Consider the following 14,646-nt stretch of genomic DNA (forward strand, 5'->3'; position numbering starts at 1 on the left):
CCCTGACCGGGGTTGCGGCTACCCAGCCCCATACACCACAAAACTGCGATGCTCTTTTTGTTCTGACACCTTTCTATTAGATCCAAGCCAACTCACAGCTTAAGGAGCTCTTCTGTTGGATGGACTACACAGCCCAACCTTCCCTCCCCACCTCCATCCATGATCCTTTCCTTTCCCTCAGTCCTCATCAGTGATCCTTCCTTCCCTCAGTCCCCTCCCTTCAGTGATCTCCTTTCCCTCAGTCCCCACCTCCCATCAGTGATCCTTCCTTTCCCTCAGTCCCACCTCCCATCAGTGATCCTTCCTTTCCTCAGTCCCCACCTCTCCATCAGTGATCCTTCCTTTCCTCAGTCCCCACCTCCCATCAGTGATCCTTTCCTTTCCCTCAGTCCACCCACCTCCCATCAGTGATCCTTCCTTTCCCTCATCCCCACCTCCCATCAGTGATCCTCCTTCCCTCAGTCCCCACCTCCCATCAGTGATCCTTCCTTCCTCAGTCCCCACCTCCCATCAGTGATCCTTCCTTCCCTCAGTCCCCACCTCCCATCAGTGATCCTTCCTTCCCTCAGTCCCCACCTCCCATCAGTGATCCTTCCTTCCTCAGTCCCACCTCCCATCATGATCCTTCCTTTCCCTCAGTCCACCTCCCATCAGTGATCCTTCCTTTCCCTCAGTCCCCACCTCCCATCAGTGATCCTTCCTTTCCCTCAGTCCCCACCTCCCATCAGTGATCCTTCCTTTCCCTCAGTCCCCACCTCCCATCAGTGATCCTTCCTTTCCCTCAGTCCCCACCTCCCATCAGTGATCCTTCCTTTCCCTCAGTCCCCACCTCCCATCAGTGATCCTTCCTTTCCCTCAGTCCCCACCTCCCATCAGTGATCCTTCCTTCCCTCAGTCCCCACCTCCCATCAGTGATCCTTCCTTCCCTCAGTCCCCACCTCCCCATCAGTGATCCTTCCTTTCCCTCAGTCCCCACCTCCCATCAGTGATCCTTCCTTTCCCTCAGTCCCCACCTCCCATCAGTGATCCTTCCTTTCCCTCAGTCCCCCCCTCCCCATCAGTGATCCTTCCTTTCCCTCAGTCCCCACCTCCCATCAGTGATCCTTCCTTTCCCTCAGTCCCCACCTCCCATCAGTGATCCTTCCTTTTCCCTCAGTCCCCACCTCCCATCAGTGATCCTTCCTTTCCCTCAGTCCCCACCTCCCATCAGTGATCCTTCCTTTCCCTCAGTCCCCACCTCCCATCAGTGATCCTTCCTTTCCCTCAGTCCCACCTCCCATCAGTGATCCTTCCTTTCCTCAGTCCCCACCTCCCATCAGTGATCCTTCCTTTCCCTCCAGTCCCCACCTCCCATCAGTGATCCTTCCTTTCCCTCAGTCCCCACCTCCCATCAGTGATCCTTCCTTCCCTCAGTCCCCACCTCCCATCAGTTGGCCGGTTTTCCTTTCTTGGACCTTTCTTGGTCGGTTCTGACCCCTGCAGACCGGGAACATCCCACATAGCTGCAGTTTTGGAGTCGCTCTGACCCCGGTCTCTACACGTGACAATTTGGCCCTCAAATCTTACACTTGCCCATTTTATTTCTTATACTCTTTTCAACACCTCAGCTTCAGGGACAAATGTTCACTTGCTGCCTAATATATCCCACCTACTTTCAGATGACATTGTAATGAGATAACCAACGTTATTCATTTGACCTGTCAGTGTGGTCGTAATGTTATGGCTGATCGGTGAATGTGAGGAGAATAAAGAGGAATAATTCCAGGGGGGGGGGGGTTCTGTGTACAAAAGGGGCGCATACATGTACTTTGGAGGCGGATCTTACTGGAATAGGCCGATCTAATTCAAGTTCTGAAATCTTTCAAAATGAATGCTAAGTAGGTGGGCGTGTCTTTACAGAGATCACATGATCTCCCAGTTGTTTAACCCTTTCATGACTAAGCCTATTTTGGCATTTGGTGTTTACAAGTTAAAATCCATATTTTTGCTAGGAATTACTTGGAACCCCCAAACATTATATATATAATATATTTTTTTTAGCAGAGACTAATAAAACGGCGATTGTGCAATATTTTATGTCACACGGTATTTGCGCAGCGGTGTTTAAACGCAACTTTTTGGGAAAAGGGACACTTTCACGAATAAAAAAAAAAAAAAACGAAACAGTAAAATTAGCTAATTTTTTTGCGTAATGTGAAAGATAATGTTACGCCGAGTAAATAGATACCAAACATGTCACACTTTATAATCGCATGCACTTGTGGATTGACGACAAAGTACGGTACCTAAAAATCTCAATAGGCAACGCTTTTTTTTTTTTTTTTTTTTTTTTTTTTTTTATGGTTAACAGGTTAGCGTTACAGAGGAGGTCTAGTGCTAGAATTATTGCTCTCGCTCTGACGATCGTGGCGATACCTCACATGTGTAATTTGAACACCGTTTACATATGCGGGCGCGACTTCCGTATGAGTTTTCTTTGCTTCACGAGCTCGCGGGGACGGGCGGGCGCTTTAAAATTATTATTTTTTTTATTTTTATTTATTCATTTTAATATGACTAAATTGTTTAAAAAAATAAAAAATTTGATCACTTTTATTGCTGTCACAGGGAATGTAAACATCCCTTGTGACAGTAATAGGTGGTGACAGGTCCTCTTTATGGAGGGATCGGAGGTCTAAAAGACCCCCCACCCCTCCTTTACACTTCAATGTATTCAGATCGCTGAAAATGGCGATACTGTATATGTATGTATATATATATATATATATATATATATATATATATATATATATATATATATATATATATATATATTTTTTTTTTTTAAACCGGCGCCATTGGCAGCCGAGTAACCCGGGAAGTGACGTCATGACGTCGCTTCCGTGTTTACTATGAGGATACTGGAACGAAGCCGATTACGGCTTCGTTCCAGTTCCTCCCCAGCAGCCGGAGGCATTGGATGTGGCATCGGTGCTCCCGATCGAGCGGGAGCACCGGTAACAGCAGCGGGAGGTGGGGGACCTCCCCTCCGGCATAACAGCCGAGCGGCTTTTAGCCGTTTCGGTTGTTATGGCTGGATAGCCAATCGCCCGCTGGAAAAAATACGGGCATCATCCTGGTATACCCCCCGGAAGCCGAGTACGCACATCTGCGTACGCTCGGCGGGAAGGGGATAATAAAAGAAGACTGCACTCCTCCCCAGCGGCTCTTCGTCACCTGAAAAATGTAACACGTGTGTAGAAAGCCAATACCAGGGCCAGGGACTCACTAAATAGATAAAGAAGGATCAGAATGATGACCCCCCCCCCCCACCAAGGTCGGCTCCCATGCCTCTATCCTGACAGGTATCCTCTAGGGCAGTGATGGTGAACCTTGGCACCCCAGATGTTTTGAAACTACATTTCCCATGATGCTCACGCACTCTGCAGTGTAGTTGAGCATCATGGGAAATGTAGTCCCAAAACATCTGGGGTGCCAAGGTTCACCATCACTGCTCTAGGGGGTCTCAAACTGGCAGCTCTCCAGCTGTTTGAGAAACTACAAGTCCCATGAGGCATCGCAAGGCTGACAGTTACAAGCATGATTCCCACAGGCAGAGGCATGATGGGACTTGTAGTTTTGCAAAAGCTGGAGGGGCGCCAGTCTGAGACCCCTGTCTGAGGAGCCTGAGAGAGACTGGGTTGATTACAGGAGTGGGGTGGGGTTGTGATGTATTTGTGGAAATATTATAATGATCTGTATAGATAGTTTCATTATTGTGCTTCTGAGGCTAACTGTGTCCCTTGCTCCTCTCAGGTGTGGCCCTATGGTCCTGGATGCCCTTATCAAGATAAAGAATGAGATGGACCCCACGTTGACCTTCCGCCGGTCATGCAGGGAAGGTAAGTGTCCCGCAGCTCATCACAATTTACTAAAACTGGAGCACTCGAAATCTGGTGCTGCTCTGTATGACGGCCAATCGGCTTCCAACTTCAGCTTGTTCAATGAAGCTTTGACAATTTAAAACTGGAAGCTGATTGGTTTCTGTGCCGAACTGCACCAGACTTTGCGCTCTCCAGTTTTAGGCTATGTTCACACCTTGGCGTTTTCGGATCGCAGGTGGAATCCTTCCGGAACTTGTTTTGGGGCGACAGGCGTCCCGCGATTCATTGAGTGATCAGGGTGCCATTGAAAGTAAGAAGGATCGCAAGCGCATCCCCTGTGTTTTTTTGCTGCGATTTGGGATCCGGAATGCCATAGTGTGAGCAGAGCCTTAGTAAATGACCCTCGTATGTCTGGTTGGCAAGAACACGGGCCTTTTTATATTGATAACCGGCCTCCTGTCACCTCTGTTCCAGGTATCTGCGGCTCCTGCGCCATGAATATTAATGGAGGCAACACTCTGGCCTGTACTGTAAAGATTGACACTAACCTGAGCAAAGTCTCCAAAATCTACCCCCTCCCCCACATGTATGTGGTGAAGGACCTGGTGCCTGTAAGTAACGCTGTGAGGGGGTGATGACACTTCCTCCGCCCGTGTCTTCCTCTACATGGGGCCATCTCCTATGTCATCTTCTACTTCTTCTCTGTTCTTCAGGATCTCAGCAACTTCTACGCTCAGTATAAATCCATTGAGCCTTACCTGAAGAAGAAGGATGAGAGCCAGCAGGGGAAGGCCCAATACTACCAGTCCATGGAGGACCGCGACAAACTGGTGAGCTCCGTGCCCTCCTCGCTCTACTCCAATGAGGAGGAACCGCCAGACCCGCTAATTTCATACTCCACTAAGACCCAATAATGCTGGCTGTTTTATTTATATTTGGATACGATTGTCCAATGGTTTACATATCTTCTATTGTGAATGAGAGGGTTCTCCTCAAATGGTTACAATGTCTCTAATGGCAACTTTTTTATTTTATTCATTTATTTTTCCCTTGATTTTGTAAGGAATTGGGGTCAGCAACCTGTTCACAAATCTGTGAACATTAAACAATAGTGTGCTATATACCTCCAGACCCCCCCCCCCTCCCCCAATTCCTGCACCATCACCCCCCCCCCCCCCCCCCAATTCCTGCACCTTCACCCCTCAGATCACCCCAAATTCCTGCCCTCGCACACCTCAAATCGGTCCCAATTCATACCTGCCGCATTTAGTGGTTTCACTAGGAAGAAGGTAGGCGGGTGGGCTTCTTCACCCAGGGGGTGACTGGCGCTTCAGGCAGACCTACGCTGGTACTGGGGCTTGCACCTGAACATCTCCCAAAGGGACTCTATGAAATGTCATGGAGGTGGGTGGGCCGCTGGTGGTGTGGAGGGGGGGGGGGGGGGGGGCAGGCCAGGCTTTGTAATTGCTAACATATGGCAGTGACCCTTTTATTTGTACAGAGCAAGGCCCCACCAAGAGAATCCCCCCACACATGCCAAGGGACTGTTTTTTGGGTGCCGCTTATGACGATATTGTGGCTCACCTTGGTACCCATGCCCACGTAGTCTGCCTCCCTATCTCTGGGTAGAACATGTCAGGTTTTATTGCAGGCTGTATCCCCGTTTAGTGAGAATCATCCTCTTTCTTTGTCCTGGTGGCCTCTGCCTTGGACTGACAATGAAGATCTATCCTACGTTCTGAAGTATAAGTATTACTATTGTCTGACCTATGGCTGTGTGTCTCTTTAGGACGGACTGTATGAGTGCATCCTGTGTGCTTGCTGCAGCACCAGCTGTCCCAGCTACTGGTGGAATGCGGACAAGTACCTCGGGCCGGCTGTTCTCATGCAGGTAATAATAAAATGGCTGCAATCTCCATGTTCAACCTTATTTTATGAAAAAAAAAAAAATACAAGAAGAATCTTGGGTTGTCTATTCCTGGGAGGCCAGTGCTTAATCCCCAGATCTCTCCCCTCCGCAGGCTTACCGCTGGATGATCGATTCCAGAGATGACTTCACAGAAGAACGCTTAGCACAACTGCAGGATCCCTTCTCACTGTACCGCTGTCACACCATCATGAACTGCACCAGGACGTGTCCCAAGGTAACTGCCCCAGTGTGCCGCCATGTTATGTGGTGGGAGGGATTAAAGTGGAAGTAGTCAAATCTGAGCTAAGCCCAAACCTGCTGCTACCCCATTCTAAGCCTGTAAAGGAAAGAAGAGTATACTTGCCTACACTAAAGCCTAGCCTAGATGTTGGAAAGCTGCTCGTCCTGTAACTCTCAGTGGCTCTTTCCCAAACCTCAAATCGGGGCGCATGCACCGTTTACATTACGTGATAGTCACATGTCCTCATGAATATTCAGTGTACATATTTGCCAGTACACGCTCAGGATCCGGGGTCTCCAAACTTTCTAAACAAAAGGCCAGTCTACTGTCCTTCAGTGTTAAAGAGGGGGTGGCGGCCAATGGGAGTAGAAATTGTCCTAGTGTCAATGGGGAGTTAACAGTGCATCTTTTGTCTTGGTGGGAGGAATAGTACCCCCATTGTTAGCATCAGTAGCCAGAATTATGCCCCATCATTGGTGTTGGTGGGAGGAGTAGTGCCCCATCATTGGAACCTGTGGAAGGAATAGTGCCCCCATTATTGGGATCAGTAGCCAGAATTATGCCCCATCGTTGGCGTCGGTGGGAGGAATAGTGCCCCCCCCCATCGTTGGTGTCGGTGGGAGGAATAGTGCCCCCCCCATCGTTGGCTTCGGTGGGAGGAATAGTGCCCCCCCCCCATCGTTGGCGTCGGTGGGAGGAATAGTGCCCCCCCCCCCCATCGTTGGCGTCGGTGGGAGGAATAGTGCCCCCCCCCCCCATCGTTGGCGTCGGTGGGAGGAATAGTGCCCCCCCCCCATCGTTGGCGTCGGTGGAAGGAATAGTGCCCCCCCCCCCATCGTTGGCGTCGGTGGGAGGAATAGTGCCCCCCCCCCATCGTTGGCGTCGGTGGGAGGAATAGTGCCCCCCCCCCATCGTTGGTGTCGGTGGGAGGAATAGTGCCCCCCCCCCATCGTTGGCGTCGGTGGGAGGAATAGTGCCCCCCCCCCCCATCGTTGGCGTCGGTGGGAGGAATAGTGCCCCCCCCCCCATCGTTGGCGTCGGTGGGAGGAATAGTGCCCCCCCCCCCCCATCGTTGGCGTCGGTGGGAGGAATAGTGCCCCCCATCGTTGGCGTCAGTAGCAGTGCCCCCCATCGTCGGTACCCGTGGAAGGAATAGTGCACCCATCGTTGGCGTCAGTAGCCAGAATTATACCCCATTATTGGTGTCAGTGGGAGGAATGGTGCCGCAAAGGGCTGGACAAATGCAAGCAAAGGTTTGTAGATCACTGCTCTGGATCATCAAATTGCTTCCAAAGATTTTAGTCAGTGATCAGGGGAGGAGTACAACATTTTGGGGCCACTCGGGACCCCTTTATCAGGCATTGTACCGAAAGAGTCCTGTGTGGCCCCGAAATGTTGTACTCTTCCTCTGTGATCCCTTCGACTAAAACCTCTGAACGCTATTTAATGATCTGCGGCCCGTTGAGAAATAATTTGGGTTCTGTCTCTTATTGTTTCACTAATCTTCTTCTTCCTGTAAATTTATTTCAGGGTCTCAACCCTGGCAAAGCGATCGCAGAAATTAAGAAGATGATGGCGACCTATAAGGAAAAAGCCGCCGTGGCATAACATCCCCCCCCCCCCCAAGACTTCCAGACCCATACGAATTGAACGCACAACAGTCCCTTCTCCACTAAGAACTCCCTGCCAAGCTCCGCCCACCGCGTCTCGGGTCAGGGCCTTTCCTGATGCCTTTTTTTAATTTTGTGTTTCTGCTTCGTGGCTGTAGAGAAGCCGCTGAATTGATTGAATTGTACGCTTCTTTACAATGCTGAGATTAAAGCGATCGGTCTGTGTGTAGACTGCCTGAATACGTCTTTGGACAATCGCTGTTATTTTTATAGATTTTTTATCTCCTCCGAGGACGGAGCGCGCCTCGGACCTGCCGCTGGAAGCTGATTGGTGTAGGAATTCATTCGATGGAACCGGAAGTTCCAGCACGGCTCGCTTGCTTTATTGTTTTTAATATAAAAGTTGCTTTAGCACTCAGATAACTAAAATACTGAGACTGACGTGTGTCCTCCATCTGTCTGTGCTGCTACACTTACCATAAAAGAGTATAAAATACACACTTTCTGCATCCAACCTCCCCGAGTGAGCAAGAAAAATAACGGCCATAATTAACTGCTTCCTGCCCGGCCATCATTTGACAGGATGTCCTACCCAGAGCACACCTTGTTCGGGCCCCGTGGGCTGTGCCGTGGTCTGTCACCCGATGTGTCCACCGGACGCAGCCAATGACAGATCACTCTACCGCAGTGGTCATCAACCCTGTCCTCAGGGCCCACTAACAGGCCAGGTTTGCAAGATAACTGAAATACATTACAGATGATATCATTTGCTGATCAATGATTGCCGTATTCTAGTCTGCATCTCTGCAAGGTAATACATAAAACCTGGCCTGTTAGTGAGCCCTGAGGACAGGGTGGATGATCACCGCTCTGCCGGTACTATGTGATCGCTGTGACCAATTGCAGCAGATCACATGACCACTGTACACAATGGATGACTCCTATCTATTGTGTACTATTTTGCTTGCTGTGATTGGTCACAATGATCACATGTTACAGATGGGGGGGGGGGGGTGGTGCACGATCCCAGCTAATCTGTACCATGTGATTAGCTGTGGCCAGTGACAGATGATCACAATACACGCTGAATGAATTGATTTTCATTCAGTAAAAAATAGTAACAGTAAATAAGTTATAAGTGTTTAATGTAAATAAAATCCTGATCACCTCCTCAGAGTAGTACATTGTTACTATGGTAACCTCGTATTACTCTGGTTACAGTGTGTGACAAAAATAAAATATATAATAAAGAAATAAAATGTGTGGGTTTTTTTTTTTATTATTATTTTTTTTTTTATTATTTACATTTTTTTTTTTCCCCAAAGAAAGTGACAAATTATGTGCCTCTTACTAAATACCTTGGACTGTCTACTTTCCAAAAAGGGGTCGTTTGGGAGGTATTTATACTGCCCTGGCCTTTTCAGGTCTCAAGAAATGAGATCGGCCATCAGGAATAATCGATTTTCAGATATAGATAGATACCCTGTTTCCCCCGAAAATGTCGGTGATGGCTGCAATATAAGCCCTAGTTAAAGTCCTTTTGTAGGTCTTATTTTCAGGGAAACAGGGTAGGGCTTATATTGCAGCCATCACCAACAATCACGCTAGGTCTTATTTTGGGGGGAAACGGGGTCTCTCTATCTATCTATCTATCTAGTTTGTGGACTCTTATTATGTAGTCCATAGGAAAGTTCTAAACACTGATTTGGGTTATTTTCACCAAAGAAACAGAGTAAATTTTTGGCCTTAATTTATGAAAAAATATTATTTTATAACCTTTATTTAGCCAAAAACCGAGGGGTGATTATATAGCACAAAAAGAAAGCTCTATCTGTCTCAACAAAAAATTTAGTTTGGGAATATCGTTGCATGACCGTGCAATTGTCTGGGCACGAAGAGGGAGACAGACCTAGCGTGATTGTTGTGATGGCTGCAATATAAACCCTACCCCCCCCCCCCCCCCATAAGCCCTCGTTAAAGTCCTTATAGGTCTTCTTTTCAGGGTAGGGCGTATTTTCGGGGGAAACGGGGTACCTAACATATCATGCTTTAAAATTGCGCACACTCGACAAACTACGGGACTTAAAGGGGTTGTAAACCCTTGTGTGTGTTTGTTGTTTAACAAAAAAAAATAAAAAATAAGGTCCTACTTCCCTCCACTGCACAGTTCGTTTTGTACAGCGTGGCCCCGATCCTCCTCATCTGGGGTCCACCCGGTGGCACTGGCAGCTCCTCTTCCGCATCAGGTGTCCACGTCGGAGAAGCGCTCTGCTTGGTGGACACCTGTGCGGGCGCGCTCCCGAGTCCTATTCACACAGAAAGCAGGACTCGGCAGCACCCCCACCCGTCGTTGTATTTGATTCACAGCATCGGGAGCCAATGGCTGTGCTGCTATCAAGCTATCAAATCGGGACACAAGACACCATCTGGAACCAGAGAAAAACAGCGTTCAGGTAAGTAAAATGGGGGGGGGGGGGGTTGGGGGAGGGGTGTGCAGCACTACAGAAGGTTTTTCGCCTTAATGCATAGAATGGGTTTACAACGCCTTTTAAAAATTCTCCATAGGCAACATTTTAAAAATGCGTACAGGTTATCAGTTTAGAGTTAAAGCGTAGGTGTTGGGTTAGAATGATTGCTCTCACTCTAACGATCGTGACGATACCTCACATGTGTGGTTTGAACACTTTACATATGTGGGCGTGATTTTAGTATGCGTTTTGCTTCTGTGCACGAGCTTGGGAACTTACAATTAGGGCCGGTTCACACAGCGAGGCGCGGCGAGGCGTCTCCGACTTACCTCGCCGCGACCTGCGGGGAGCTCAGCGGTGACTTGCAGATGACTTCTGTATAGAAGTCAATGCAAGTCGCCCCCGAAGTCGCCCAGAAGTAGTACAGGAACCTTTTTTCTGAGTCGGAGCGACTCGAGTCACTCCTCTCAGAACGGTTCCATTGTACAGAACGGGGGGCGACTTGCGGGAGCGAGGCGAGCCGTGTCGCCTCGCCTCGCCTCGCTGTGTGAACCGGCCCTTATTATTATTATTTTATATTATTATTATTATTATTATTTATTGCTTTTAAGTGTAAATGTTAGAGCTGAGGTCTTTTTGACCCCCAGATCTCACATTAAAGAAGCCCTTCCCTGCTTATTTCTATTATAAGGGATGTTTACATTCCTTGCAATAGGAATACAAGTGATCAACATTTTTTTTTTTTTAAAGGGACAGTATAAAAATGAAAAGTAAAAAATAATATAAAAAAAAGTGTGTGTGTGTATATATAAATGTATTGTATTAATTTTGTATTTATATATATATATTTCTTTAATATTATTTATTTTACTTTTTATTTATATTTTTACACTGTCCCTTTTTTTTTTTTTTTTTTTTTTTTTTATCACTTGCATTTCTATTACAAGGAATGTAAATAATAGAAATAAGCAGGACAGGGCCTTTTATTTTTTATTGCTTTTAAGTGTAAATGTTAGAGCTGAGGTCTTTTTGACCCCCAGATCTCACATTAAAAGAGGCCCTGTCCTGCTTATTTCTATTATTTACATTCCTTGTAATAGGAATGCAAGAGATCAAAAAGAAAAAAAATAAATAAAGGGACAGTGTAAAAATAAATAATTATAAAAAAAAAATTCATTTTTTTTTTATTTGTCTAAAAAAAAAAAAAAAAAAAAGGGGGCCCTTTTAAGGGCGGAAGTGACATTTAACGTTGCTCTGGTCCTCCAAGGGCATAGAGTTGAGCGGGGACCATCTTGGCCTCACTCAACTTCCAGCCCAACAGGCAAACGGAACCGATTGTTTCCGACCGCTGTTGCTCTCGCCATTAAGCGGCGGAAGCGACCGCAAATTGTGGGGTGGGGGAAGCACCTCTCCTGCCGCCCAATAAAAGTGATCCCGTGGCAAATTTGACGCTGGCACCACTTTTATGCGAAAGAGAATCGCCGGCCACAGATAAATATACCGGGGGGATATGCCGGCTGTCTGCTGCGCCATAACAACGGTATATAACGTCAGAGTAGCGACGTCTAGCCACGGTGGGCGGTCCCGAAGTGGTTTAAAATGTAAATCACCCAATGTGGTGACCTGTCTGTGTGCAGCAATCCCAGCATGCAGTGGAGTCTCCCCCTAGTGATGTAACTACATATAGAGTCCAGCAGTGATCACCGCAGGCGATTGCGGGATCCTTGCGAACAGCCATAGATAGCTGCGGCCGCTGCTGCTGACCTATCGGTGAAGCGTACAGAGCTCACAGGTGGCCGCAGGAATCGGCAGAGCCCTGGCGCTGTCGTTCACACCAGCACTAGTCGCCCCGTGTAAATGTAGTCCAAGCCTAAGTTCACGGGAGCCGCACCACATTCCCGTACAATTCACGCGTACCATTGGAGCTCATTCATTTTGAATAGGTTCAAACTGCACCGCATCTGTGCCAAAGTCGCGCAAGCAGCAATTTTAGGAAGGCGCTGCAACCGGATTGCGTGGTCGTTTTTGTACCATGCGATCCGGTGCAGGCAAGTGCACTGTGTTTGGGGGGGGAGGGGGGGGTGGTGGTGTTAGGATTGCACTGACACCCTACTGCAGGTCACAAGGGCAGTGCAATTTGAATGCGGAGTTTCCTGCACCACATTACAGTGTGAACCGTTGTCCCAAAACACAACAATAAGCTTGTCGATGATCTCAAGGCAGTTGGGACCACAATCCAGAGGCATACCTATACCATCGGGTACCCCCCACCCCCACGTTAAAATGTAAAAACACCCCACTGTGCCCCCTGCATAACTCTGCACCCCCAATATCTTTGTCACTACTGTGTACCCCCTCTCCACAACTGCACCTCTGGACCCCTTTACATTACACAGCACCCTGCACCTCTGGACCCCTTTACATTACACAGCACCCTGCACCTCTGGACCCCTTTACATTACACAGCCCCTGCATCTCTGGACCCCTTTTATGTTACACAGACCCTGCATCTCTGGACGCCTTTACAATACACAGCACCCTGCACCTCTGGACCCCTTTACATTACACAGCACCCTACATATCTGGACCCCTTTACATTACACAGCGCCTGCATCTCTGGACCCCTTTACATTACACAGCGCCTGCATCTCTGGACCCCTTTATGTTACATAGCCCCTGCACCTCTGGACCCCTTTACGTTACACAGCACCCTACATCTCTGGACCCCTTTACATTACACAGCGCCTGCATCTCTGGACCCCTTTACATTACACAGCGCCTGCATCTCTGGACCCCTTTATGTTACACAGCCCCTGCACCTCTGGACCGCTTTACGTTACACAGCCCCTGCACCTCTGGACCCCTTTACATTACATAGCCCCTGCATCTCTGGACACCTTTACAATACACAGCACCCTACATCTCTGGACCCCTTAACAATACACAGCACCCTACATCTCTGGACCCCTTAACAATACACAGCACCCTACATCTCTGGACCCCTTTACAATACACAGCACCTCTGCACCCCTTTACAATTCACAGCACCCTGCATCTCTGGACCCCTTAACAATACACAGCACCCTACATCTCTGGACCCCTTTACAATACACAGCACCCTGCACCCCTTTACAATTCACAGCACCCTACATCTCTGGACCCCTTTACAATACACAGCACCCTGCACCTCTGGACCCCTTTACATTACACAGCACTGTCAGGAAAGGTTCCATCCGCTGGTAATATCTATCATTTGGCGTGCAGTACTGAGGTCCACCAGCCGGTGTCTGTTTGACAGTGGGCAGGCGGCAAGCAGTTGAACAGCAATCTACCCTGATCAACCAGAGAATGGGCCAGAGGGATACACTCCGGGAGCTGATCCCTGGACCACGCCTTCGATACCAGACGGCAATAATTGTTATCCTCCAATAGCAGTGAGTGTCAGGTACTCACCAGAGCCGAAGTGCTGAGAGCGGCTTCCCTTGCAGCTGGGTGCACAGTACCCCTGAGGATGGAACAGTGGGTACAGGGCACGGAGAGGCACGGGTTGCCAGCAGGTGACTTGTATGCAGAAGGTCTTCTGAAGGAAGAGATGCCCGTGCAGATGGTCTCGGAACTGGTTAGAAGGGAATGCCCGGCAGGGGTTCTAACACCTGGACTGAAGGCCGAGGGTCAAACACAGGTATCAGTCCATGAGCCAGCAAGGCTAAGTGTAGAAGACAGAGGATATTCCAGAGGCAGGCCGAGGGTCAAACACAGGTATCAGTCCGTGAGCCAGCAAGGCTAAGTACAGAAGACAGAGGATATTCCAGAGGCAGGCCGAGGGTCAAACACAGGTATCAGTCCGTGAGCCAGCAAGGATAAGTGCAGAAGACAGAGGATATTCCAGAGGCAGGCCGAGGGTCAAACACAGGTATCAGTCCAGGAGCCAGCAAGGCTAAGTGCAGAAAACAGAGGATATTCCAGAGGCAGGCCGAGGGTCAAACACAGGTATCAGTCCAGGAGCCAGCAAGGCTAAGTGCAGAAAACAGAGGATATTCCAGAGGCAGGCCGAGGGTCAAACACAGGTATCAGTCCGGGAGCCAGCAAGGATAAGTGCAGAAGACAGAGGATATTCCAGAGGCAGGCCGAGGGTCAAACACAGGTATCAGTCTGTGAGCCAGCAAGGATAAGTGCAGAAAACAGAGGATATTCCAGAGGCAGGCTGAGGGTCAAACACAGGTATCAGTCCATGAGCCAGCAAGGCTAAGTGCAGAAGACAGAGGATATTCCAGAGGCAGGCCGAGGGTCAAACACAGGTATCAGTCCGTGAGCCAGCAAGGATAAGTGCAGAAGACAGAGGATATTCCAGAGGCAGGCCGAGGGTCAAACACAGGTATCAGTCCATGAGCCAGCAAGGCTAAGTGCAGAAGACAGAGGATATTCCAGAGGCAGGCCGAGGGTCAAACACAGGTATCAGTCCGTGAGCCAGCAAGGATAAGTGCAGAAGACAGAGGATATTCCAGAGGCAGGCCGAGGGTCAAACACAGGTATCAGTCCATGAGCCAGCAAGGCT

General features: G+C 48.8%; 1 protein-coding gene across 1 annotated transcript in view; it reads left to right on the plus strand.

Moving 5' to 3' along the window:
• The window catches only part of SDHB (succinate dehydrogenase complex iron sulfur subunit B), a gene marked incomplete in the record, with an annotated part of 14,688 nt that extends 6,825 nt beyond the window's left edge, over positions 1–7,863 (plus strand). Inside the window, 6 exon segments of the mRNA XM_077456351.1 lie at positions 3,796–3,881; positions 4,338–4,474; positions 4,577–4,693; positions 5,653–5,754; positions 5,885–6,007; positions 7,544–7,863. Coding sequence (XP_077312477.1) covers positions 3,796–3,881; positions 4,338–4,474; positions 4,577–4,693; positions 5,653–5,754; positions 5,885–6,007; positions 7,544–7,621 — 643 coding nt within the window.
• Positions 7,864–14,646: the final 6,783 nt, after the last annotated feature.

The sequence above is a fragment of the Lithobates pipiens genome, unplaced genomic scaffold (genome assembly GCF_037356315.1).
Source record: "Lithobates pipiens isolate NorthernLeopardFrog02 unplaced genomic scaffold, aLitPip1_a1.2 Scaffold_27, whole genome shotgun sequence".
Taxonomy (NCBI): Eukaryota; Metazoa; Chordata; class Amphibia; order Anura; family Ranidae; genus Lithobates; species Lithobates pipiens.